This window comes from Diplotaxodon limnothrissa, linkage group LG16 (assembly GCF_057381915.1).
Source record: "Diplotaxodon limnothrissa isolate DT_005_m linkage group LG16, D_limnothrissa_male_GT1.1, whole genome shotgun sequence".
NCBI lineage: Eukaryota > Metazoa > Chordata > Actinopteri > Cichliformes > Cichlidae > Diplotaxodon > Diplotaxodon limnothrissa.
In genome coordinates this window covers 26,645,943-26,673,064 of record NC_140611.1, presented here as the reverse complement: position 1 = coordinate 26,673,064, position 27,122 = coordinate 26,645,943, and the positions used below count along the sequence as shown (strand labels likewise).

At 39.5% G+C, this 27,122-nt stretch overlaps 1 protein-coding gene across 1 annotated transcript; it reads right to left on the bottom strand.

The window, feature by feature from the left end:
* Window positions 1–165: 165 nt before the first annotated feature.
* tmem198aa (transmembrane protein 198aa) lies at window positions 166–21,860 on the bottom strand. Its single transcript, XM_085374504.1, has 6 exons — window positions 21,722–21,860; window positions 15,181–15,419; window positions 14,419–14,631; window positions 13,807–13,930; window positions 1,197–1,501; window positions 166–318 (listed from the first exon to the last, which is right to left on the bottom strand). The coding sequence occupies exons 1-6, from the start codon at window positions 21,858–21,860 to the stop codon at window positions 166–168; spliced, it is 1,173 nt and encodes a 390-aa protein (XP_085230630.1).
* Between the last annotated feature and the right edge of the window lie 5,262 nt (window positions 21,861–27,122).

Genomic DNA, 27,122 nt, shown 5'->3' with positions numbered 1-27,122 from the left:
TGGGTCACACCACCTCTGGAGCACTTTGAGCTCCTGTTGGCTTAATAGGCAGTTGATTGGGTTGGCACGGTTAGGTTAGGTTAGGTTTCTTATCCTTATCAGTGAGTCTTGAAGTAGCCTGTGATGGTGCACATGTGTGTGTGTGGATCTGTGCAATTAACTGCCTCAGATGCGAACTGGGGGTCCACTGGGTGCTGTAAGGGGCACCTGAGAACCGCAGTCATAGTCAAGTTCAGCCATCCGAGACCGGCTCATCATTCTACTGTGGGAGTACGCCCGTCTGTCTGTCTGTCTGTCCCTGAAACTCCTGATGTAACTCTGTGGACAGACAGGAAATAAAGGGCTGCGGTGGGTATATGGCATATGTAAATACAGCAAGACACAAAAGCTTGCACTCATGTACAATTATTCTTCAATGAAAAGTCTGACATGTGACACTTTTATCCCTGTTCAGTTTTCTTCTGAAGTCCCATTGAAGAGGATCATTACCCCTTATCTTAACATTAAATATGAACCTGAAGCCTGCAGACACTTAGTTTAGCCAGACATTATAGGGAGAGGACACTTAGTGAATCTTAAACAGAAATGTGTGGGAGAGTTCTGAAATGCTAAAGCTGGCAGTTGGGAAGAACATATGAGCCAGTCGTGTTGAGTGGCACATGTTTAGCTGAGCATGATTGGTGTAGTTGTGTGTCTACTCTTCATTGTCCCAGTTTATTATTATTGTAGCAAAAAAATTAGTTAAGTATACATATATATATATATTTTAATTTGCAAGGCTTTCTTCGTTACTTTGGCATGATCACCGAAGGAACTGTGTGCACGCTTAACAGAAGTACAGCTAAATAAATTCCTGGAGATATCAGCAAAAATGGCTGTCAAACTGTATGACTTGCCCTCTGGCAGGAGTTTAGCACAGAGAGAATAAAGATTTTGCTGTGCAGTGCATTTGTACATAAATAAAACAGTTTCTGTTTTTCCTACACTTATTTGTCCTGAACTTGTCACTTAACTGTGCGGAGTGGAACACTGATGTCATTCTACTCAAATTAAAACTGTGACTTGAATGTAGAATTTTATCCAAAATCTAATTTCAGAGAATCCGAAGAACACAAACATTTTAATGACCTGGACTGAGGATGTTCAGATTTTCATCGAATTACCTTGTTAAGAATAGATACAGTATTATAGCTTACCGGAGACAGCACATCTCCATCAAAGCGCCTTTTGGAGTTGGCTTTGCGGTGGTAGCCAGGCTCAGTCTGAGGAGGAGGAGGAGGGACTTTAGGAGGCTGAGAGCTCTGAGTTTGGTGATGAGGGTGAGATGCTGCTGGGTGGTGGTACTGCTGGTGGTTGTGATGGGAATGAGTCTTCTGCTTGTGCCCTGCTTTCTGGCTCTGTCTCTTTTTCTTCTTTTTGTTTTCCTTCTCCTTTTTCAGCCTCTCTTCTCTCTGTCGAATCCGCATGAGCTGCACCTTTCGCTGCTGTCGACTTAAAACCACTAGAGTCAAAGAAAAAAAGTTTTGATAATTAGTGGTAAGGAGAAGAAAATTAGAACGATAGATAATGAAGAGGGAGTGACTTCAGGATAAAGAGAAAACAGCAAAGCTTTTATAGAGAAACTAACTTTAGGGTACTTGTGTAACCCCGGTTCTCAGAGTTGCATGAGTGAGACATTGTGCTATGGGATGCAGCACCTCTTCTCACTTCAGCCAGCAAGAAGGATTATTTGGTGAAAGATCTCACTTGCGCTACTGTGAGAACAGAGGTTACATAAATAACCCAAAGTTTTCATTCCGAACATTGATTTTGATGTCTCACTCTCGGATATGGAGACCTTTTGTACTGCCAGACAAGCTCATCTCAAGCAAGCACCAGCAATCAGCAAGTAGCCCCCTTATAGAAGTGAAGCTACAAGACCTGGGGCTTCCATACAGCACCTGCATGTGGATCAATAGCTTCCTCTCGGGCCGTAGACAGAGAGTCAGAGTTGGCCATCACACATCCTCAGCCCTGAGTCTCAGCACTGGCTCACCCCAGGGCTGTGTGCTCAGTCCACTGCTCTACTCTCTCTACACACACGACTGCACTCCTCGCCACCACAGCAACATCTTTGTGAAATTTGCAGATGACACCACAGTGGTGGGGCTCATTTCCAAGGGAGACGAGTCTACGTACAGAGACGAGGTGGAGCAGCTGACGTCATGGTGTAAGGCCAATAACCTCCTCCTCAACACTTCAAAAACCAAAGAACTCATAATAGACTTCAGAAGGAAAAAGGCAGAGATCCAACCACTATTCATAAATGGGGACTGTGTAGAAAGGGTGGCAAGCTTCCGCTTCCTGGGAGTCAATATAGAGGAGAACCTTTCCTGGAGTGTGAACACCTCCGAGCTGCTGAAAAAGGCCCAACAGAGACTGTACTTCCTGAGAATTCTCAGGAGGAATAACATCACACAGAGACTGCTGGTGTCCTTCTACAGAGCCACCATTGAGAGTGTTCTAACTTACTGCATATGCATCTGGTACACTAGCTGCACAGGGGCTCAGAGGAAAGCACTCCAAGGGATCATTAACACCGCCCAAAAGATCACTGGCTGCCCTCTCCCCACACTGGAAGTTCTACACAACGCCCACTGTTTTAAAAAGGCCCAAAACATCATAAAAGACACCTCACATCCTGGCCACTCCCTGTTCGAACTGTTGCCCTCAGGCAGACGGTACAGGGCAATCAGAGCAAGGACTAATAGACTCAAACACAGCTGTTATCCAACTGCAATAACACATCTGAATACTACAAAAAAATGTCCATCACGCCACTCTTGTGTTAATCTATGCACGGTCTGAAGCATGTGTGTGGGAATGTATGTGAATGTTTTACTGTTATATCTTATTAGTATTTTAAGTATTCTATCTATTTTATTTATTGAATTTTATTGTTTTATTTATATTTTGATATTGCTAGGGATGATGCAATGATCGGGGACCATTCTTAATTTCGTTGTTCTCATGACAATGACAATAAAGTTTCTGATTCTGATTCTGAAGACCACCAGTAGGCAACGGGTGAAGTGTCTTGCCCAAGGACACATTGACCGAGACTGTCCAAGCTGGGGCTCGAACCGGCAACTTTCCAATTACAAGGCGAACTCCCAACTCTTGAGCCACGATCGCCCTTACCAAATTACCAAGGTAAGGAATACAAGCAAGGCCTTTAATCAGGTAAAGGCTTGTACAAATATTTTAAATAGCTTTAAATGCAGATGATAAACTTTTCTCAAGGTTTATTTTGAACGGAGGCTATAAAAAAAAAAAAAGTAAAAATACTGATGCCAATTTGCTCATTTCCTTTATTCTGTTCAGTCTGTTGGCAGACAAATCATTTTCCTCTCTGCATGTACTTATACTGAGCTGTTCAATCTCCTGACATATTGTGAGTGGGTGAGTGTGTTATTTTTGCACCCTGTCCAGAAAAGGATGTCGGTAAACCATCCTGCTTCACCGTCCATTACACATAGGAGTATTTTTGAGCATGGGTGTTTGTAGGCATTTCCATTCAGTGGTTAGATATACACTATCTGTGTAATATTTATTATCTGAGCTCCAGTATTTATCCATTACAGATGTATTGTACTGGTCACAGCTGCCTTATGTGTGCGTGTGTAAGTGTAAGTGTTCAGAGGTCTATTGTTGTTTCTTCATGCATGGGGACAACAGGGCACCATCTGGCAAGGAAACTGCTTAATAATACCCCCCTTTCTTTTCCTTGGATCTCCCCACGTCAGGCCCCTCTGGCCACATGCTTCTGTATGTGTGTGTGTGTGTGTGTGTTGGGGGGGGGGGGGTCCACTATTTTAAAAAGGTTCTTCAGAGTTTAGGTTCAAGTAACAAAAAAATGCTTTTGGGGTTAGTATTGAGAGGCTATGTCAGTGACAGTCCTGATGAGCATAGGTGAATCGGTGCATATTCAATTAGTATCTACACAGAGGGGCAAAAACCCCCTGAAAAAAACAGTCGAGACAAGTCAAACATGTGCGAGCTAATTCATTCATGGCCCTGTTCTGCACACTATTCAGTCAGCTGACAGATGATTTTCCTCACAGCTCCACTTGGGTGCCCAGCTTACCCATTGTGCCCCAGTTTATTATCCTCACTCTGCCCTTCCCCCAGTACACCTGCTTCCTCTTTACTTTTCTCTCTTCTCTCCTCCACACAATTTCTCATCCTCCGTTTACTGCCAGCAGAGTATCTTTTAGCAGATAAAGAGTAATTGAAAAAAGTTAATTCAAGATTACATGCTGTGGACGTTAAGTAATGCAAATAATAGTAGGACTTTTCATTACAGCTCAGTAATAATGTGGTAACTTCCACACATGCTTTAAGAATAATTATCATATTACTTGAAGTTTGCTTTAATAGGATATTAACCCTTTAAAGCCCAGTGTGTCATATTTGATACATGTGTTTTTGTGAGTTTATGAGACTTCAGCATCATCAGAATGACTTTTTTTTAACCTCAAAAAAATGATATAAATTGCATGACACATTTTTAATGACTAAATTGCAAAAATATGGCTTATGTAGCAAATGTGATACAAATGAAAACTCATATATATGCAGATTAAAATTTTATTTGTTCCTGGTTATTGAACAGAAACTACCACATGTGCTTCCACATGATTAAGCCACAGTATTTACTCTGTTACCGTCAAACAAAGAAGACTGCAGAAGGCATACGGTTGGATGCATTCCAGTGTTATAAAATGTTTATAGCATTCCTATATCATAAAGCATCAACTAATGTTAATTTATTATTATAAACATAAAATAATCAAGCATCCAAATATTAGCATTTTATTGCTAGCAGGCTATTATATATGATGTTATACTAGAATACTATGGTACTATTACTAATTTGTTTGCCTTATTGGTATTTGCTTGTTTCTACTGCGTTACCTAGTTTTTGGTGCCTTGTTACCCAATCGCATACATCTCACTGTAACCGTATTCAGTGTAACCACTGTTGATACAATATCACTTGGTTATTGTTTGGATATTACTTTGGTAATTTATTGGTAATAAGATGCTATTCCGTATTGTTACTTCTTTATTATTGCACAGTTACCACACTATTAGAAAGCTGTTATAGAAAGCTCCCCCAGTTGTTGTGTACCTCTTATTCATTGTGTAAGACAACAACCCGATATCATGTTAACATGCTTTGCTGTGATACTGGGTCGAAGAGAAAGTATTCAGGCATCACTATTCCATTAGTATTTATTTACAGGTATGCATGACAGCACATTCCAATGATGCCAAAGTGCAGAATTATGTAGCAAAATGTCAGCAACGTATACACTGTGTACAAGTAATGCACAGGTTTGTGTAATGTAGATGTAACGCTGACATCTACGTTTGATAATAAAAATTACTAATAAAAAAATTAATGATAATGATAGTAATATATATATTTTTTTATGTGCATGGGGAGTGGGGCAAACAGTTCTAATTTCTATCTCTCAAAAATTTCATGGTTATAATTTGTTTACTTCACCAAGGCATAAGGTGAGATAGAGGTGAGTGTTCAGCGCTGCTTGTTTGTCTTTCTGTTTACCTATTTTTTATGCAAAGCTGCTAGGACACATTTTGTGAAATATGTTGGAGAGGTAAAGCACGGTCAAAGAAAGAATCCATTAACCTGCACTGCTGATACAGATCAGTTTCTTTAAAATTGCAGAACAGTTTAGAGGATTTGATCTCCGAGTGCTGTTCCTTTTTCTTGCATTATTTTTTATTCAGAAACAACAGAAGAAATAAATACTATACATGTATAATACATCTATCTTTCTACCTGGTTTTGCATCAGTATCTATAGGGAGTGCAGAATTATTAGGCAAGTTGTATTTTTGAGGAATAATTTTATTATTGAACAACAACCATGTTCTCAATGGACCCAAAAAACTCATTAATATCAAAGCTGAATGTTTTTGGAAGTAGTTTTTAGTTTGTTTTTAGTTTTAGCTATTTTAGGGGGATATCTGTGTGTGCAGGTGACTATTACTGTGCATAATTATTAGGCAACTTAACAAAAAACAAATATATACCCATTTCAATCATTTATTTTTACCAGTGAAACCAATATAACATCTCCACATTCACAAATATACATTTCTGACATTCAAAAACAAAACAAAAACAAATCAGCAACCAATATAGCCACCTTTCTTTGCAAGGACACTCAAAAGCCTGCCATCCATGGATTCTGTCAGTGTTTTGATCTGTTCACCATCAACATTGCGTGCAGCAGCAACCACAGCCTCCCAGACACTGTTCAGAGAGGTGTACTGTTTTCCCTCCTTGTAAATCTCACATTTGATGATGGACCACAGGTTCTGATCAGGTGAACAAGGAGGCCATGTCATTAGTTTTTCTTCTTTTATACCCTTTCTTGCCAGCCACGCTGTGGAGTACTTGGACGCGTGTGATGGAGCATTGTCCTGCATGAAAATCATGTTTTTCTTGAAGGATGCAGACTTCTTCCTGTACCACTGCTTGAAGAAGGTGTCTTCCAGAAACTGGCAGTAGGACTGGGAGTTGAGCTTGACTCCATCCTCAACCCGAAAAGGCCCCACAAGCTCATCTTTGATGATACCAGCCCAAACCAGTACTCCACCTCCACCTTGCTGGCGTCTGAGTCGGACTGGAGCTCTCTGCCCTTTACCAATCCAGCCACGGGCCCATCCATCTGGCCCATCAAGACTCACTCTCATTTCATCAGTCCATAAAACCTTAGAAAAACCAGTCTTGAGATATTTCTTGGCCCAGTCTTGACGTTTCAGCTTGTGTGTCTTGTTCAGTGGTGGTCGTCTTTCAGCCTTTCTTACCTTGGCCATGTCTCTGAGTATTGCACACCTTGTGCTTTTGGGCACTCCAGTGATGTTGCAGCTCTGAAATATGGCCAAACTGGTGGCAAGTGGCATCTTGGCAGCTGCACGCTTGACTTTTCTCAGTTCATGGGCAGTTATTTTGCGCCTTGGTTTTTCCACACGCTTCTTGCGACCCTGTTGACTATTTTGAATGAAACGCTTGATTGTTCGATGATCACGCTTCAGAAGCTTTGCAATTTTGAGACTGCTGCATCCCTCCGCAAGATATCTCACTATTTTTGACTTTTCTGAGCCTGTCAAGTCCTTCTTTTGACCCATTTTGCCAAAGGAAAGGACGTTGCCTAATAATTATGCACACCTGATATAGGGTGTTGATGTCATTAGACCACACCCCTTCTCATTACAGAGATGCACATCACCTAATATGCTTAATTGGTAGTAGGCTTTCGAGCCTATACAGCTTGGAGTAAGACAACATGCATGAAGAGGATGATGTGGACAAAATACTCATTTGCCTAATAATTCTGCACTCCCTGTATAGCAGTAAACCATATTTTTGTTTGTTTAACAACGTGGAAGAATGGTCATCATGTAATGGTCTGGTTTTATATTATTTCTCCACAAGAAACACTATGTGGTAATCTACTTCTTTTATTCCTAGGTCTCTTTCCCCTCACAATTGCACAGTTTTGAAAATAGCATTGAAAAGCTTCCTCTATCTCTGAGCCCACACCCTCTGACTGGAAGCTGCAGTAGCCTGCTTTTTAATCTCATTATTTGAGGACATGTGTGACTTCTTCTAAGTCACTGTATGACGGTGCAAGTCAAACACAGGCAAAGATCAAATGGCTGAGTGTGTGCTGCATGTATATGCATGTGTCTGTTCTTCCTTTAGTTGAGGTATGAGCGAGCGAGTGAGCCAGTGAATGAGATTCTAACCTGCAGTGTTTCTGTCTCTGCCCTTGTCTGTTTGGGTGTATTGTGTTTGTTTGCTGCATTCACATATTGTGTTGAAGACATGTATGTGCGATCTTGCCATCTGTGTTGTGGCTGCCTTCAGAACAGATTAAGGCAGGCTGCGTCAATAACACATTCTGGTGAAAACACCAGTGTCGGTATATTCAGAATCCACCCTGCACAAAATCACACAAGAGTGATGCCCGCACACACAGTGTTCCCTATCCTCATCATGGTTATGATTTCATATAGCTGGGATTTGTCAGGCCAGTAGCCTTGACAAAATCTATACTACAAGTTTCAAAGAAGATAGATTGCCATGTGTGGTGGGGCGTGGTCTGCGTTGCCGTGCAGGGAGGGCGGACGCACCTGCACAGCATCCGTAATCACGCCCGCCGAGTTAAAACACGGGGACTCAGGTGTGTGGGGGTGTTTTCTGTGGTGAGAAGTGTGAATAAAATGGCTCTGAATGTTGATCTGTGGTCCCGCCATGCCTTATTCTCACCACAACATGTTTCTCCTATCATCAACTAGACACGGTTGAGTACTTAAATCAAACATTTTTGCTCAGACATTTCAGCGTGTTGCAGTCTGGAACATGTGACTTGTTTGTTTATCTTGGCACTAAACTGACAGACTGAAGTTACTGAATTTTAGGTACATTGAATGTTGTTTACTTACTGGGTATATATTAGTATAAGACACTTTCATTAATGTGTCTCTTATCTGTTAGCTTTTATCCTTAATTAACATATGTGGAATAAGATTAAGGTTTTGGTTGCTGTTTGAAAGTTGGAAAAAGCTTGTGTTGAAAGTGTAATGTAAACAAACAGCAATAAGCAGTAGATAAGTGATGAAATGTCTGTTCAGGTGGAAACATGAGGAACAGAGGTGTCAAACGTACATATATTCATCACTTATCTATTCATGACAAGTAGAAGTACTGAATCCTGTGTTAAAAAATACTGATTCAACTTCTTTGCTTGAGTAAAAGAGAAAAAGCACAGGCTAGGAAAAATTACTCAGTAATAAAATTTAAAAAATCTCTTTAGAGGACATTTCTACCGGCTATGTATTTATTTTGCTTTTATTTATTCGTTTTTTTTTGCCAAGTTAACTGATACTTGTGTCATATTAATATCACAATGAAGCGATTGACAGGAACACAAAGTTTATTTCAATTTAATTCAAATTCTAACAAAAGTACTCAGCTTGCACAGCTGTTATGTGGAGCACAATCAGAGAAAAACAAAGGGAATTAAAAAAAAAAGTTCTATTTGCATTTGCCTACATTGCAGATGGGTGGTTTTGCCTCCACATTAAACAGGAAAAATGAGACAGTCTGGGGTTAAAGTGTGATTCAGCAGGTGTGGAAACCCCAAAATCAACTGTAGTGGTTCAGCAAAAACAATCACAGTAATGTCTATGACAAGCTTACTATATTTAGTTTATGGCTGTAATTAGCTGACCTGTGTTGCTGATTTTTGAGGATTTAGCTAAATTTAGAAAGATATAAGCAAATGTTTAACGAGACATCATGACTGATTATCATCTTTCAGCTACTATGATGTAACCTAACACTGACCATGAACACCACAACTACCCTACCCAAGTCCACCGTAGCGCAGAAAACTAACAATGTAGTCTGCACTAAACTGACCAGCATTTTTCATGGAATCTTTGAATAACTCAAAGTTATTATACTCAAAGTTATTTGCAAGACATTTTAAAATATAAAAACACAATTTCATGCATCTGTTCAAAAAAAAGCCTGACTTGAATGACAACATTACATGTACGATTGAAATCACAAGTTTATCAAAGAAACACTGAGTAATTCTTAAATTAAAAAAAAAAACAACTCTCTTCTTCTTCTCCTGTTCTGCTTTTCTCTGTCTGTGAAATGCAGATGCTATACCTTTAGCTAACAGACACATCTTGTAACAAACTGTACAGAAAAACTTTGGCTGTTTCCTGGTATTTGTTGAACTGTAAGAAATGACTGCACTTAAAAATGTTGCTCCCTTTTTTCTCACTCCTCTGCTGCAGCGCTAGCTAGGTGCTGAAGTACTGCAACAACAACCTTCTGTACCAAAAACAGCTTTTCAAATCATTCCAGGATTTTTTTTTTAACCTCAGAAAGGCTGTAAATGCGTAAATTATGTTTATTCCTCTTTCGTCTGTTTGTGTGTGATAAGCACCGGTGATTGATGCACCAATGGGAGTGCCTTTAGGATTGTGTTCCCTCCATTTAGGTTCAAATCGCTGTGATGCGAAACAATTACTTACATCAAATGTCTAAAACCTAAATTAACATGTAGGGAGTAAAAAGTGGAGATGTTTGTGTTTAAATGTGTGGAGTAAAATTAAAGTACAGGTACCTGAAAATTCTGCTTAAGTAGAGTAACAAAATATGCTTACTTTGTTACTTTCCACCTTGGGAAATAGTAGCAGATCAAACCAAGTGAGTTGTGAAATGACGAGCATAACATTCTCAGATAAATGCATTTTCATTAAATTTGCACTTTAAAATTTGGTTTATTTCACACAACACACGTGACACAGCAGAGAACTGTGACGTTACACACCATGAGACTCACTAATCCATGATGGGATTAGACCAACACTCCACGTGCATTAATGTGCCAGATTTGACAGCGCGTCATTGGGTGTCTAGCACACTTAAAACTGACTGAGTCAGGGGGTGACTCAAATATCTTGTGCAAATACGAATGAAGGCGCATGAAGAAATCCACGATACTGATACACAGATGTCTGCCACTGCCATCCCTCTGGACAAAGATAAGGCTCTTGTGATTTGAGCACAAGCTCAATTTGTAGACTTTGCTTCTGCTACAATGCAAGCTTGTGTGTTAACGTACTGCACGCGCACTGAGACGGAAGCTGTTTTGACAGGGTCATGCCCTGTCAGTGTCCTTTGTGGAGGACATACAATCGTTGTGTCTGCCTAATGTTATCCATGTGCTAAATATAAAATAACAGAGTTAGCAGAGATGTTGCTTCAGCTGCACTGTCCTAAGGGAGAGGAAAAAACTTAACCCTTGACCCAACAAGGTGTCAAACAAGAATCTGTCACTGAAATAACTGCACATCCATCTTCTCCAGTGATAACATGGTGCACATAAGTCACTCACTGTTCACTAAAATCAATCCTGGGGGGTGCTATTATTAGAGGCAGTATCTTAAGAGAGATTTCAGCTATCAGGTAAAGCAGGAGGTTTTCCCAGAGCAATTAGAACCAATGGTAAATCCTACCGAGGTATCAAGAGTCCACAACAGATGTTAGTTGCCTGATACCTATCAGAAAGCACTTAACCAAATAATGCAGAAACTGCCCTCCTCCTAATGCTTTTTCGCATTTTAAAAGTTAATAGATGGAGTTAGTTTCTTATTTACCAACATCTGGAGGTCTGTATGAGGTCTGAGATTGTCTTCATGACAAGCAGATAATTTGCCTGTGTACCAGGTAGCAGAAAGAAGCAAGGGCATAAGGGAGCAGACCTCTTTCCAGGCATTCCCATTATGGCCCACTGCTACTGATGGATAATTGCACTTTCAGCTATGACAGTGCAAGAAAACTGCCATGGCGCCAGGGCTTGGGTACTATGATGATGTGGGTTTTGTAGCCACCAGAATGACAACTAGATTCTCCTTCTGACTGTGCTAGAAAAAAGAAACCAGGTAAACTGGGGAAAATGGGTAAAAGGGAAATCTGAGCCATGACTAGGGATGGGTACCGGTGTCGGTTCTGACATAAATGGTAGTAACCAGACCAAAAAGCAGTGCACATTTCGGTGCTTTATTTCGGTGCTTTTTTTTTCTTGAAATGTCATACACTTTGGATTCTAACCAATCATTTTACCTTTGCAAGCGTAGTAGGCGTGCCCAGGTATGTAGATTATTTTAGAGCAGAGCTACAGATTAAAAATGCCCTAGGCAAAGGGGTCAAAGTCTGGCTGTACTTTACAGCAAAAGATGCAAACTCAGCAGCCTGCTTTAAGGTGATACTGTGCAAAGGAGGTAACTCCTCGAATCTGATGAAACACCTGGCAACGTATAGCATTTTGTTAAAAGCTGAGAAATGCGCCGTATTTGATAGCTTGCTGCGAGACCTCACACCGGGCACATCTACTGCGGGTGGGTTGCCTGTTATCGGACCCGGAGTTAGCAACATCCCCCAAAAACCTGAAGAGGAGAGTCCTGGCCCCTAGCCCTGCCAGTGTAGCAGAAATGATGACTCTCTGCGTGAGTAGCTTAATGTTGTTCGTGTGTTATTTACGTTGAGTAGGCTAACCACGTTATTACATTAATGCACGTAAGGTGAACTAGCAAACACCGTCGTAGTTACATGCGGCTGTCTTCTTGTTTGATGGCAGATACTCCCTTCACCATGGCCAAAAAGGCTAAAATGACCAAAGAAAAAGTGGAAAACAGCTAAACATGAGAGGTTTTTGGACAAAATTGGTGTTTTTTCCATTGATTAAGCACTGCTTCCAGCCAAGAGTGATGCCATAAATCCCCTATAGCTGCAGAAAAGGCTAACGTTATTATCTTTTTACAAAAAAACAGCTAAACATGAGAAGTTTTTGGACAAAGTGTGTGTTCTCCATTCTTTAAGCACCGGTTCGAGCACCGTTTAAGCACCTGCACCGTTTCAAAAGTACCGGTTTGGTACTGGTATCGGATAAAACCTAAACGATACCCATCCCTAGCCATGACTAGTGAGAGAAGGCAACATCCAGTGAAGGGTTGTCTTATATGTTTACAGAGATCTGAATTACTCTTTTATTTCATGGTAAACAAATCCACTTCTTCCTTCTCAGATTTGTCCAAAAACATCTACACAATGTATAGAAATCAAATTCCCTTTAATGTGTGAGAGACATCAAGTCTCCTGCAAGGATCTGTACTTCCATGATGTGAACCACTCTGATGAACAGCGTGAGATTTTGAGGCTGCAGCAGCAGGCTACTGGCTATTTCAAACAAGCCTACTGTGTATGCAATGCACACTGCTGCCATCATGTTGTCTGTTCGTACTACAATATGTCTGGTAGACAGCTACTGAAAGTTTTTGTGGAGAGAATGATACTTCCAACAATTTCTTCAAGAGCTTGAAACTAGCAAATACTTCATGACTTGGAGAGATATTCTGATTTCCATATACTCATATACACAACTCATATATGTAGTTCTCTTAAACGGGATTCCTTGATGACAGTCAAACATGGCATTTTCCAAAATGCCATGTATGACTGCAGATGAGAGAGATGAACACTCTGCATTCATCTTACATATTATACTAATCTCTGAGAATCCACATACAGTACGTAATTATGTCACCTAATGGTTTACAACATTTTAAAATCTCTGAAAAGTTATGAACCTTTCAGAAGTTTCTAAATAAATCTCTTGAACAAGCTCAAGTTTACCAAGGCAAGACTAACATAGTGACGCAGATCAAAACGCCAGTGCCAAACCAACATCCGTGACGTCCGCCTTTGTTGGTGATTACATGCTGTGACAATGGATAGTATATTATTCACTTAAAAATTATTTTATATAACCTACTGCCTCATCACCCCCAACTGGTCGGGATAGATAGCTGCCCTTCCTTGGGCCTGGTTCTCTGAAGGTTCCTTCCTGTTAAAAGGGTTTTTTCCTTCCCACTGTTGCCAAGTGCTTGCTCAAAGGGTCATTTGGTTGTTGTGGTTTGTCTCTATTGTTGTAGTGTCTTTATCTTATAATATAAAGTGCTTTTAGGTGACTGTTGTTGTGATTTGGTGCTATATAAATAAAAAAGCTTTGAGGACAACAAAATGAATAACAAACTTAAACTTGGCCGGAAATTCCTCTGGCAAGATGCAAAAAACCACAAACATTGAAATAGATTCTCAGTCTGCTCTGGTGAGTTTAGTTGTGTATAAAGCAATAACACTCACCCTCTGTGTGAGAAAATCCCTCTGCAGTGACTTTCCACTGAATCAGCACTCCGAGGAGTGCCAGGACAGGCCACACCCCCATGATCACCCAAGTAAACCAGCACACTGGCTTCTTGGGATCCACCTGCAAAAAATACAGTTCCAGTGTCAGTTATATCCTTAACTGCTGATCAGTTAAAGAATTTATCTTCTCCATTTCCTCCCAATTTTAATGATTTTTTTCTGTAAGCTTTTTCTTGCCAAGTGCCTGAGCACAGAGGGTGTGCAGACTTAGTGCAAGTCTTTAAGCCAGCTGAGGCAATTATTTGATATATGCTCTATAAATACAATTGATATGACCTGGCAAGGCCTTTATCGACATTCCGCACTTGAAGAAAAGTATTTGTAGTCCTGTTTCTACTAACAAAAAGAACACACCCTTTTTCAAAATATGTTTTACATCTCCTTTTAGTCTGACACACATATCACTGGAATATGTGTTTCAGAATATGGACTATGTCAGAATTACATATTCCATAACAAACAAGTTTTTTTAATAACTTTTATAATATCTGTCTTTCTCACAAACATGTACTCGGAAAGATGCACAGAAGCATACCCTGATGTTCTTACCTTGAGTCTCTCATAAACGTAGTGTACCAAAGCGAACAGCTCTATAAAATAATCCACGGTTACGGTTATGATGGCAGAGCCAAATGTGGCAGTGGAGAGGGTGACAAAGCAGCGCTGCCACTGTAGTGTGAGGACAGCAAATAGTGTCCCAGAACCCAAGAGAATACCCAGAGGAACCCACACTGTTCTGGGGTGGTAGAACTCCTCCATGACCTAAGAGAGACAGGAAAAGTGTTCCATTTTGCGTTTTTGTATGTGAATCAATTTGGGATCATAATCTAAATGCTATTTCAGAGTTAAGAAAAAAATAACCCTACAATTGTACAATTTTACAAAACCTACATTTCCTCAAAACTCACTGCAGAAGTGGCACATGGACAAATATAGACCTCTAAATTTTGGTGCTGAGATTGCAATGAAACAACTGGGCACATTTTCATGAAACTTGTTGGAGGGGAGAATCATGGGAAAAATAACCCGGGACATTTTTGTGTGGATTGTTCCAGGAAAATATCTAAACATGCATGATGGATTTGTTGACAATGTCATGTTTTCATGTATAGTTTATTTTACAAAAATTACAGATACATAGTAATGGCATGCAGTTAATTTATACACCTTTACTCTATAGACAATGAAAACTACTTTCTTATCCTTAGCTCCAGTGTTATTCATGCAATATAAGTAATACTGATATATCAAATGCATGTATTGTTTAATAATTTGGCTTACACACATAATTCTTAAAAATAGGCAAATTACCACCAGTGATGCAACTCCAACCAGCAGGCCCAGCAGCAGGCCCACCATGAACAGCCCCACACTGCGAACCAGCATCGTCACCAGACCACACAGGGTCCCGATGCCCAGGCCGATGCCCACGGACGCCTCCACACTCAGCTGAGTGTCCATCACCCTCTCCTTATAGCATAGCATGAAGATGACCACAGAGCCAAACATTAGGCCTGTTAGAAACAACACGGCCTTGAAGCATCGATAGCCTGGAGGACAGATGGAAAATAAACCAATGTGAAGATATGACCAGCATACAAATGCATAAAATCTACACACAAGCCTGAGGGGAAAAAAACACAGAATTTAAACACATCAAAGTGACAAGATGAGACACAAAAAGCAACAGTACAGTTCAACTTCAGGGGTCTTCAGTTTGAAACTATGGAGCACGTGTAGTGCACATCAATGAAGTGTGAGCAATCTGAAAACAGCAGCAGAAGAGGTCCAGAGATGCATGAAATTCCATCTCGTCAGGTTTTCTTACAAAACTCAAGGTTTTAGTTTAATTAAGTCTACAATTTCCCTTTTTAAACTGAAATCTGGTATCCTATACTTGAGTCAAAAAAACATGTCCAATTATGATTACATTAATTTAATATTTCTGTGGGTGAGACTCAAGAGAAATACAAATAGAAAATGCAGCACCTCCAAATCTGAGGCCATGGTCCTCGGCCAGAAAAGGGTAGAGTGCCCACTCCCGGGTCAGGCAGGGATGAGTTCCTGCCCCAAGTGGAGGAGTTTGAGTATCTCGGGGTCTTGTTCATGAGTGACGGGAGAAGGGAGCGGGAGATCAACAGATGGATTGGTGTGGCGGCCGCAGTGATGCGGATGCTGTACCGGTCTGTCTTGGTGAAAAAATAGCTGAGTGTAAAAGCGAAGCTCTCAATTTACCGGTCGATCTACGTCCCTACCCTCACCTATGGTCACGAGCTGTGGGTAGTGACCGAAAGAACGAGATCGCAAGCGGGTGACTGGCCTCTCCCTTAGAGATAGGGTGAGAGGTTCGGCCATTCGGGAGAGGCTCAGAGTAGAGCCACTGCTCCTCCACATCGAAAGGAGCCAGTTGAGGTGGTTTGGGCATCTGACAAGGATACCCCCTGGGCGCCTCATGGGTGAGGCATGTCCCACCGAGAGGAGGCATCGGGGCAGACCCAGGACCCCTGGACAAGCTGGAGGAGGTGGCTGGGGAGAGGGAGGTCTGGGCTTCTCTGCTGCCCCTGCTCCGGATAAGCGGAAGAAAATGAATGGACGGATGGATGATTGTAATAAAATACAGATTTTTTTTTTTTATCTCTGTTGTACTTTTTTTTGTAAACTCCTCATGTTTTGCAAAACAAACCTGTACATAATGGAGGGAAATGGAGATCATTTTTGGATTCAGCACCCTAAAAAACATCAAGTTTACCAAAAATATCCCATGCAGCTGAAAAAAAAAAAAAAAAAAAAAAAATATATATATATATATATATGTATTTGCAGACCTGTGAAAACCTTTTGGTTTCCAAATTTTGATTCTTCTTAATTTGAACATGAACTTACATTAATTATTGTGTTATCTGTCTTCATCATTGGCCACACTTACTGAAAAATCTAAAAGCTATAGACTACTTTAAAGAACATTGATTTAGTGAGACATAAACATTTACAGCTGCTGATGGGATGGATGATGCCATGACTGTGGCAGAACAAAATTACATTTTTAATGGAACAGTAAAAACCATTAGTGTATATCAGCAGTAAGTGCCACAGGTATTTGTTTCCTGATTTAACATTTTGCTTTGGTTCTGTAATTACACCGCACTGTTTTCTCCATTCAGCCCAGTGATTAACTATACGCTGTTTGTGGTTTTGCAAATGGCTCTTGAAATTAAAAGGATCTTATCGTATTTCATTTGAAAAGATAAAATATGCCAGGGAGAAAGCATAATGAACAGAGAAAAAAAATAATGATAAACAGCAACCACGCTATGGTGGGCAAGAAAGAGAGAGGCACTTCCTCTCCGCAGAATGGTGAGAAGCGATAAACTCGCTCTATAAACATTTATGAAATTGCTTTAAAATATGATCATCATCATATTACTAAAGGTCATCCACATTCATTAGTCAGCAGGCTCGCTGAATAGAACAGCTGCTCTTTCCCCCCATATGTTCCCTCTTGTCCTTCTTGGCTTTCTTTCCATCTCAAAGTGTTTTAACTCAATGAAAACAAAGAAAAAATACTCTGAAAGATTAAAGGCTCGTCTTATCAATAGTTTAAATCTCCTTGTCCTGTTTCTATGTTTATTAACGTTTGTGTCCCCCTTTATGTCGACTCAGTAGCTCCGTCTCTCTGACTGGGCTCTGTCTCGAGGGGACCCAACGTCAGATTGTTATCTTTGTGTAATCAGGCATTGCACAGCTGAGTCAAACAATGCTCCTCTTCTCATCCTAACCACCATCCGTGCTCCTCCCCCCTTGTGACCATACCTCATTTATTTGACACACTTCTTGTAGCTTCCTTTATTCCTTCCCCTCTGTCGTGTGTGTTTTCCTAGATACCTTTCAGTTGCTGTGTGCAGTGAAAGCCACTGTATTCATCACAGCTGTTTGCACTTCTTCTGTAACAGAATGCCTCAAGGGGTACAAGTCCTGACACGGAGTAATTCAAGCATTTCCATAACATCTACAGCTAGCAGAAAATGTGTTTGGTCAGCAGCTGTCACAAATCCGCAACAATATTCTTTCATATTTGATGGTCCCCATAAATCAGCAAACAAATTCTAAAATAAATTGTTTTTCCTTTACTTCTGCCATCTTTTCCTCTTCTTTCCCTTCATTAGGCTGCTATCCTTTCAACAGTTCTGCTGCTGCACCTTTTTCCCATCCCTCCCACTCCCTTCATTCCTCTTCTCTGCTCTCCCTACTTTCCCTCCATCAAACCCTCCCATCTGTTCACGCATGTCTTTCGACATTTTTCTCTGCTTCATCCATCTTGTTCCAATAACATCACTCATCATTTCCACCACAACTTTGTAATTCTGACTCAAATAAATGACAGCTAACCCTTTCTTCCTAACTCATTGGAGGTAAACTAAATTCTGCAGTACCAAGAGGACTTTATCAGCAGGGAGAATCAATCTTCCTGCTGATAACGGTTTTCTTCATATTGTTCAAATGTGACTGCGGGGTTTCCAAGAAACATCAACAATATGCTCTGCATCTCATTTGCAGAAGAGTGATTATAGCTCCGAGAGTGACAATGCATGGAGTCAAACAGAGAGACAAACAGACTAGTAGGACTGAGGAGGTAAAGAATTTGAAGTAAAATTATGCTGTCGTGTATTTGATGTCTCTTATTTCTTGCTGTTGATTTTTTTGGCAGGATGTAAGAAACGATTTTTGGTGACACCTTCGATCACAGCCAGCACCATGCAGCATAATAACAGTATACACTTTTATCCGAATATAAAAATAAGAACATGTACCTGTACCGTATGCAAAAATTTTGAAACAAGGACATCACATTTTGGATTCTTACTAAATGAATGTGACATTTAAAAAAAAAAAGAGTGATGACTTCTGCAGCAGTTCTTTATACACATTTCAAAGGTTTTGAGCTAGTCTTCAGGAAAAGTTCTCCAGGCTTCTTGAAGGACATTCAGAGTTCTTCTTTGGATACTGAATGCCTTTTGTTCCATTCTTTGTCAAAATGATCCCACATTAAATAAGTAACAAGTTGCTTTATCTGTAGATGCAACACCAGTTCCTCCCTTGAATTAGGTACGTTTTTTATGTTTGAAAGATTCATTGGTCAGTCTTAAGTTTAAAAAAAAATAGATGTAAATAAATAAAAAGGTACTTAGAATGAACTGAAAAACAGCCATTTTTCAGTTAAAAGCTTTAAAAGACCTTTAGAAAGCCTAATGAACTATCGCTCGAGGCCACTTTAAAAACAATACAATAAAGTCTGGCTCCTTGTCAGAAAATATAAAGAAATGATGGGCAAATTGAGACTTTAAATCTTACAGCAGTGCTTTAAGATTGCAAAACAAGGATCACAATGCAATTTGTTTTCACATTTCTTTCAAATTGAACTGTATAACTAACCAGTAAGGAGTTATGCTTACAATTAGTGGTTCAGCTTAGGTTGATCAGAAGAGTCATTTGCCCCTCCCAAAAAAACGCCAAAAGTCTGCTCTTGCAATATCTTTGAATAACAGTGTGATATACCCCTTTTTAAATAAAAGAAACATTATGTGTTTGCTGTCAAATTTCTTAAAAAAAAAATTCCCAGGGAGCCTGACTCACACTAGTGTATTACTGGTGTATACAGTGAATGTTAATGCTTTTTATGTGCTCTCAATCCCTCCTTGTGCATTTGCACGCAACGAGCCTTCTCAGAGGTTCAACATATTCAACATACATCAATATTCATCCAAAAAACAGCATACAGGTTGTTCTGGGGCTCTTGCAGGTTGGGGCAGCTGCTCCCTGATTGCACCTGACATCTCCAATCGACTGCAGGATTAATCCAGACAAGGGGCTTCTCTGCTTAAAATCCTATAGATCTGCCTACAGCACCAAAACTTTATTTACTATCCTAGTGGCAACAATCAAATGCAGATCAGGCGCATAATAATATTTTTTTTTCTTTTAAGCATGAAATATGGCTCAATACACAAGTTTGTGTTCTGCAAACTTTCGTAAATCATATAATTTGCTTCAAATTATTCAGGTTAAAAAGGGAAAAAAACCTCCTAAAAATACATATGTAATGAGACCTGCCACAAAAATAAACATGCCTCTGCTTTTCAGTCACTAAATTGACACTGTGTGTTTCCTGTAAATACTGACAGTAGTTTATCTTTTGTTTATTTGTTTTTTCATTGTCAAAATAGATTTTCCACCGGCTTACAAACAGACCATTTCTAAATCTGACTCCAATTTCATGTGTTTTCTTTGACTGGATATTGACCATGCAAGACTACCAAAAAAAAAAAAAAGAAAACCTAAATCATTTCAAGGATTTCATACCAGAAAATATATCTATGTTGGATAAATTCTTTGTTTCACCGGCAGCTGCACGTTTCAGGCTTAAATACACACCTGTGAATTTGAGGAATTACTCCTTTATTGTGTTGTGTGATTTCATTTGTCTGTACACAAAACACTGTATGCAAAAGTAAGATCACCTCTCCTATGGAAGAAAGAAATCATTGTGGAAAGGTTGATGGATATCACATCACATCAATATCAATAAATGCATAAGAAAAGTGTCTTCTCGGGTACAGAAAGTACAGAAAAATCCCAGTTTAGTAGGCTATGCATTTGATCTTATGTGTATTCATTCCTACAGGCCGTGCCAAACTATCATTAACTTGCAGAAAGCAGAGAAGATGAAAATTTCCGGCACTTAAATGAAAAAAATAGCTGCAAGTGAGTATTTCTCACATTAATCATTCCTTTAGATAAACAGGGAGATTGCTTTACCCTGATTATTTATTGATTACACATTCCTGTAATGACTTTGCATCCAAACTAATTAGAGTGACCCCTCACTTATGATCCAATAAAATGCAGTCTCTCTCTCTCTGAGCACAAAACTAAGCCTCAATAAGGACTTCGTTCTTTAATGAATGGACCTGTGCATACAGTATGAGTCCAGACATTTGAAGACACAGAGGAGATTAAAAAAAACACACAACAGGAGGTCTGCTGCCTTTTTGGCACGGCACTTTTTATTAATTGCAAAACTTTGTGCAAGTTTAAAAAAAAATCAGTATTCCTACAACTTTTAGTTAAAAGAAAAAGAAACATGACTTAGAATAAGAAGCGGAATGACAGCATGTTTTAGTCTGATCGCGATCGCTTTAATATCTGGATTTTACTTGAGCTCAGTCCACGCTGTGTGTTCGCCATGTTTTAGTGCAACTCATTCACCAAAGTGAAGCAAAAACACACACCCACTAAAGTCACAGTAGTCTTTGCTGCTGTATGAGAACTCAATATTGACTCACAGAGTCAGAAACAAGAGAACTACACTGTAGTGCCCTTAAATCAATAATATACATAGACCAGCAGAGCAGGATGAACTGAAAATGATGAGTAGGGATTTCATGGGGTTTTGGCACCATGCTTTAGCAATTTTTTAATCAGCGTTTGTACATAAAAATAAATTGACTCGCAACGTTTCCATTGTTATTACTGCTGCTGGCAGATGGCCACACAGAAGGGCTCTAGTCTGTATGCAAGAGAGTTGCTTTGAGGTAACTTAGAATTAGAGCATAATGGATGAAAGAAAGTCATATATTGATCTTGGATACATTTTAAGATGATTCTATCTTTATAATATTGGAGGTTTACTTTGACATTTCCAGCAATTTGTAACCTTGCTGTCTTTTTTTCTCTCTTTTTCCATAAACTAATATAATTGGCTGTTCAAAGTGCTTCATATTTAAGATAGAAACTGCTATTAAAATTTTCATTAATGTTGATTTCTTTCTTTCTTTCTTTTTAGTTAATCACTTACCAAAGAAGCAATAGATGATTCCAAAGAGGCAGCACATGGAGCAGACCACAGAGGGCACAATCTCATATCTCCTCTCAATCTCCTGGTCACACCTCAGCCCCACCTCAGCCAAGCCAAACAGCTGGCTTGTGGAAGTCATGGTGGATAAAGTGGAGGCGACGGGGTCTAAAGGAGAGAAGAGGGTAGGGGGAAGGGATTGAGGGGGTTTGAAGGAATTTCTGGATCAGTGGGCCTCACCCACGGAGACGTGTCTAAGGGCGGGACAGAAAAAAAGAATGATGGAAAGAGAGGGCAACAGTGAGAAGGGATGAGGAAAAGAAAGAGAGAATTATTATTGATTGTTCATTTTAAGTACTCAGCTCTGAGTGCTGACTATACACTAAGCATGCTCCATATTTCTGAAAAAAGAAACATCTCAGCACAACCATGAGTACTGCTGCAGATAAAATGCAATTCAGCCACTATCATTCACTTGGCTGTACAGTATAAAGTTCGACCAGTTGCAGGAGCTATGCAACACACACACATATTCAAGTTGTTGCCATGGAAAAAAACAACAGAATGAATTTGCATAAATTTGCATGGCGTGGGAAATTTGCGACACAAGTAAGAGGCTGTTTGTAGACCTCTTATTTGTACGCCAGAGCTAAGGTTTACGAAACGATTAATGTAAAAACCCCTTAATAATTTCACATCAGTGCTTGTGCCTGCACTCTGCCACTGATCTGTTCACTCACTGAAATATTACATGAACTCTTCTCTAAAACCATTCATTCTGCGAACATTTCACATGACCTAAAAGAACAAATATTCCTTGTTTTCAACAAATACTCTGTGTTGTAACTTTTTCAGATATTCTACTGGGCTTTTAAACCATTTACCCAGGTTAAGAATATACCGATCCTGTAACACCTAAATCTAAAATTAGTATTTTAAGTAACCAAATTTATGATTTAATGAAAATAAAGATTTTTGTAGATTTAGGTATATATTTCTCTGACATAGAAAAACAAGTTGATAATTCACAAAGTCCATACTTCAGTATAACAATATAGTGTTGAACAGAATAGAATAGAATAGAATAGAATACAATAGAAAGCCTGTGTTGTGACTGTACTGAGTGAAACCAGAATATAATGACAATATTAGGATACTACTCCTGATTAAATAAAGTAATAAACACATATAAATAGATATATAAAAAATAAGCATAATTCATATGCATGTATAGAAAAGCATAGACAAAAAATAATGCACAATTAAGTATAGATAACTAAATCCAAAGTTCAATGACTAATGTAAAAGCAAGGTTATATTGTACTAGTAAATCAGTGTTATTACTATGTATATTACTATACATAGTATATAGTGGTTATCACTGTTGCCTCACAGGAAGAAGGTCCTTGGCCTTTAATACTTTCTGTGTGGATTCTGCATGTTCTCCCTGTGCCTGTGTGGGTTCTTTCTGGGTACTGGGACCCTCCCAAAGTCCAAAAACATGGTTAGGTTAACTGGTGATTCTAAAGTGGCTCTAGATGTGAATATGAGTGTGAATGCATGCCTGTCTATCTATTTGTGTTAGCCCCGCTACAGACTGATGAGCCGTCCCCTTCTCTCCTGCTGTCATAGCTGGGATAGGCGAGGCGGATAAGCAGAAGAAGATGGGTGGCTATGTGTAATTGACTTTAATTTGTAAATACACAGGGTAGGTGATGCTCTTAATATTATGTTATGAGAAGCTATTAAGTTCACAGTTTGCTTTCTAGGAGATGTGCCTTTGCATAATGTACCATATTCTAGCGCTGATAACACGGTCTCCTTGATAACTTCATTCTTAATGAATCTTCTTTGTGCCACAAAAACACACAAGGAGATCAGCTCCATCTGGTGTCAAACACACGCTGTTCAGAAACTCCTTTGTCATATGTTTCTTCAAGCGATTGCGGGCTTTTGTAGGATTAAAATGTGCATGACTTCCACTTTGGTCTTTTTAGAAGCATTTCTGCTCTCAGGTGATAAACTGATCAAAGTTAGTTATGTTTCACAGACTTTGAGCAAAGTTAGCTGAGGGGAATGTCAGTCAATTACAGTGTCAAACTCTGGCCTGACATAATAGCATACAGAACATTCCAGTTTCAGAAATAAAAAGTAGCACTGAGGCATCTTCTAAAAGTCCATTTCAAATCAATTTTGAAAAGAAAGGAAAAAAGAAACATACAATTGCAGTGTAAAGCGTGAGATTCATGGATCATTGACTCGCGCTATTAGCCAAACACCCACATAGAGTTCCACACTTATTCAGGCACCAAACCCCAATGGTTTCATTTCCAGCTGAGACGCAAATTAAGGCCTACTAAGACACACTCAACTGTGGATACGTTTAAAGGAAGCATTATTGGACTATTTTACTGTGCATTGTCGTTATTTCACGGAAGAACGGCTGCAGTAGTTTATCAAGCTGTTCAAACACTTTCTAAAGCAATTCAGGCACTTTCTAAAGCTGTTCTTCACACAGATTATTGCTTTTCAGCTGTGTCCACTGACCATATGTGAATTCATGTCATCTTGGTCAGAATCTGCAAATCTTAAGCTTTTTGTCAAATGAAGTCCCAGACTTACTAAAAGACTTAAAAACGATACACGGTCATACATTAAAATGTAAATCCTGTACAAATGGGAACTATTTGTTCTACATTCTCTGTACTGGTGGAACTGAGGAGACTTAAATTATTTTACTGTGTGTTATATTGTCCTAGGTACAGTATAGTTCAGTAGTTCTGCTACCAGTGCACATCAGTGTAATGGAGTCTGCTCTCTTTATAGTCTCCTAGGGATGCATGCTAAATTTTAAGTTCTGTTACTCTGGTTCCTTCACCTTTTTAAGGCGTTATCCTTCAGTTCAACTCTCCTGTCATATCCAAGCATGGAAGACATACTCGCACACGCTCTGCCTCTCCTGGCTTTATATTTAAAAGAATGCACACATGTATGCAAATGTAACCTGGGCAGATACACATTCATATTACGCCTGATTACACAGAAAAGTAAGCCCGTGCTCTTTAGTAATAAATTAGCGGGTGATGATGATGCACTGTGGCAAGCAGACTCAACTACATGCACGCACAAGGTGATGTTTAGCATCTTAACACGTCTGGAGTGCACAGTCGGCCTGCTTTTCGACGTTTTACGCTATGACATTATGTATTGTAGGAAAGAAGTGTGACACAGAAAAAAGACATCACAAGAAATGAAAATGGAATAAAATTTCAATCTGGATTAAATGTTACTTGTAAATATTAAGTCTCACCACCTGCAGGGAAAATAAGATAAAGAGCATATTAGCCCTTCATCTTGTGGCTCGCTAGAGCAGGAAGAATTCAGTGGTAAGCAGATGTCAGTCTGACATGTAGTCTTATTGAACAGAACAAGAATAAGAACACACCATCAGCAGTGAAAAAAGCAACGTTCTTGTTCAATAAGCGACTGCATAACTATGATGGAAGGAGGAAAGGGGTGGGCCAAGTGAAAAGGAAAAAATCAGCAGTAAAGCTCATACATATATACACACTGGCACTGTAATGGAATCTTAATGTAAAACTTAGTAACTAAAGGGTGGTGAGGTTCATAAAGTTAAGGAAAAGCTTCTAGAAAGTTATCTGGTTGGCCACATTCCAAGATTTGAAGTAAAAAAAAAGTAAAAATGTAATAACATGCATGCTCAGTATTGCAAACTTGAAAGAATTAAGCAAGGGTATAATACTGCCAATGCTGCACAAGCCTATAAATTATTCAAAACAGGAAATGTTTAGGAAAGCTTAATCTTGACATTTCATTCTAAAGGAGAAATATTTACCCTATTCCTTTCTAACAAATCGTTAAAAAAATCTTGACATCCTGAGCTTCAGTTTCAAACCAAAAGAAAAACTGTACTGTTTTACATTCTGTGCAGAGTTGGTAAAAAAAAAACAAAAAAAAAACTGAGAAGCAAATGGAAGACTTCCACTTCATAATTGCCTCCACTCCAGTGGTGAAACAGATTGTGAATGCTGCAGCTTAGTTACACCACAGGCTCTCTGAGTCAGGAGGAAGACCCAACTGAGTATTCATGACAATGGACTCTACCGCAATGCCAAAAAGAATAAGAACATAGTGAAATCTAAAGCTGTCCTTTACTTCTTATTCTGAATCAGAACCCTGTCTACAATTCGAACTACATAAAACGTTGTTGTTTTTGTGCATTTGGTGATTGTTTGCTCTTTATCACATTTGCCAAAAATCTGATAAAGTAAAACTGATTAGTTTGTCAGGTCTGTGTGGAATTCAATTCTTCTCCTTGCATGCATCCAATATTACAGATGGAGACAAAAATGAAGTACTTTGCTGCTCAAAGACACGTAAATTCTTGGATGACATGGTGCGTTGCTTAGATACACATTGGTTGCTAACAAGCATGCTAAGCCTGGACTGTTGACACCCCCACAGTCACAAGGAGACATCAGGGAGATACTGTCGCACAACTAGTCGGATTCCAATGAGTTCTAAAATGTCTCCATCTAATGATTATTTACATTATTTAAGCTCACACAGAAGGAAAATGGTAGGGTTTGAGTACCATCCTTTTATCCAAAGCACTGTTCTAATGTTTAATGTCATATCAGGCTGGTAAATTACATAAATCTTCCATTAACACAACAGCAATCATCCAGCAACCATCCAGTTTCATCCTCAGGTCTGTTTCACTGGGTGATGACTAAGTCCATTAACAGTCAGTGGTGACCTGTTGCCCTGCACCAGCAGAGAAATAGTTGATTAGAAAATAGCCCACCAATAAGGTCAGAACGGGGAAGAGTAAAAACAGCATATTATGCAACAATGTCACGTCCTGTCTGTTGCTATAACAACCAGCAGCGGTACAAGGACCCCGCAAATGGGACAGGGAGCTCGTCTCCAAGGGAATGTGCATTTTAAGAGCCAATCAGTGATGGTTTCTTTGAGGCTCCTGGCAACAGAAAGTCCCGACCTTTGACCCTATTCAGCTCCTCTTTAGAATTCACCAACATAGTAGGACATCCTCTGAACCGAATGCTAGATCAACAGGAGTGTATGATGGCCTCAACAGCCATTTCCTTGAAGCTCCATATGAGAACATGTTTACCTCTGGTACTGACATAGATCGAGAGGTGATGTAATATCCTGTCTACTGATCACTCTGTTCACAGGAACTACTTCAACAACCATAATTATGAATGGATATAAAATACTGCTTGGATATTCAGTGTACCCATGGGACAAATTCTTATGACTTCAGCTTTTCACCCTGAGCCTCAGGCCAATGTAACTGAGTTTGTCCAGTGCTTTTGTTTACTACAGAGAATAGTATGGGGTTTCTCTGTATCATTGT

Coding starts and splice junctions, on each gene's coding strand:
- tmem198aa (XM_085374504.1), bottom strand. CDS start 21,860: ATGACTTCCACAAGCCAGCTGTTTGGCTTGGCTGAGGTGGGGCTGAGG. Junction 13,931..14,418: donor ACGTTTATGAGAGACTCAAG/GTAAGAACATCA, acceptor TATTTTTTGCAG/GTGGATCCCAAGAAGCCAGT. Junction 1,502..13,806: donor GGGATTTTCTCACACAGAGG/GTGAGTGTTATT, acceptor CTTTGACTCTAG/TGGTTTTAAGTCGACAGCAG.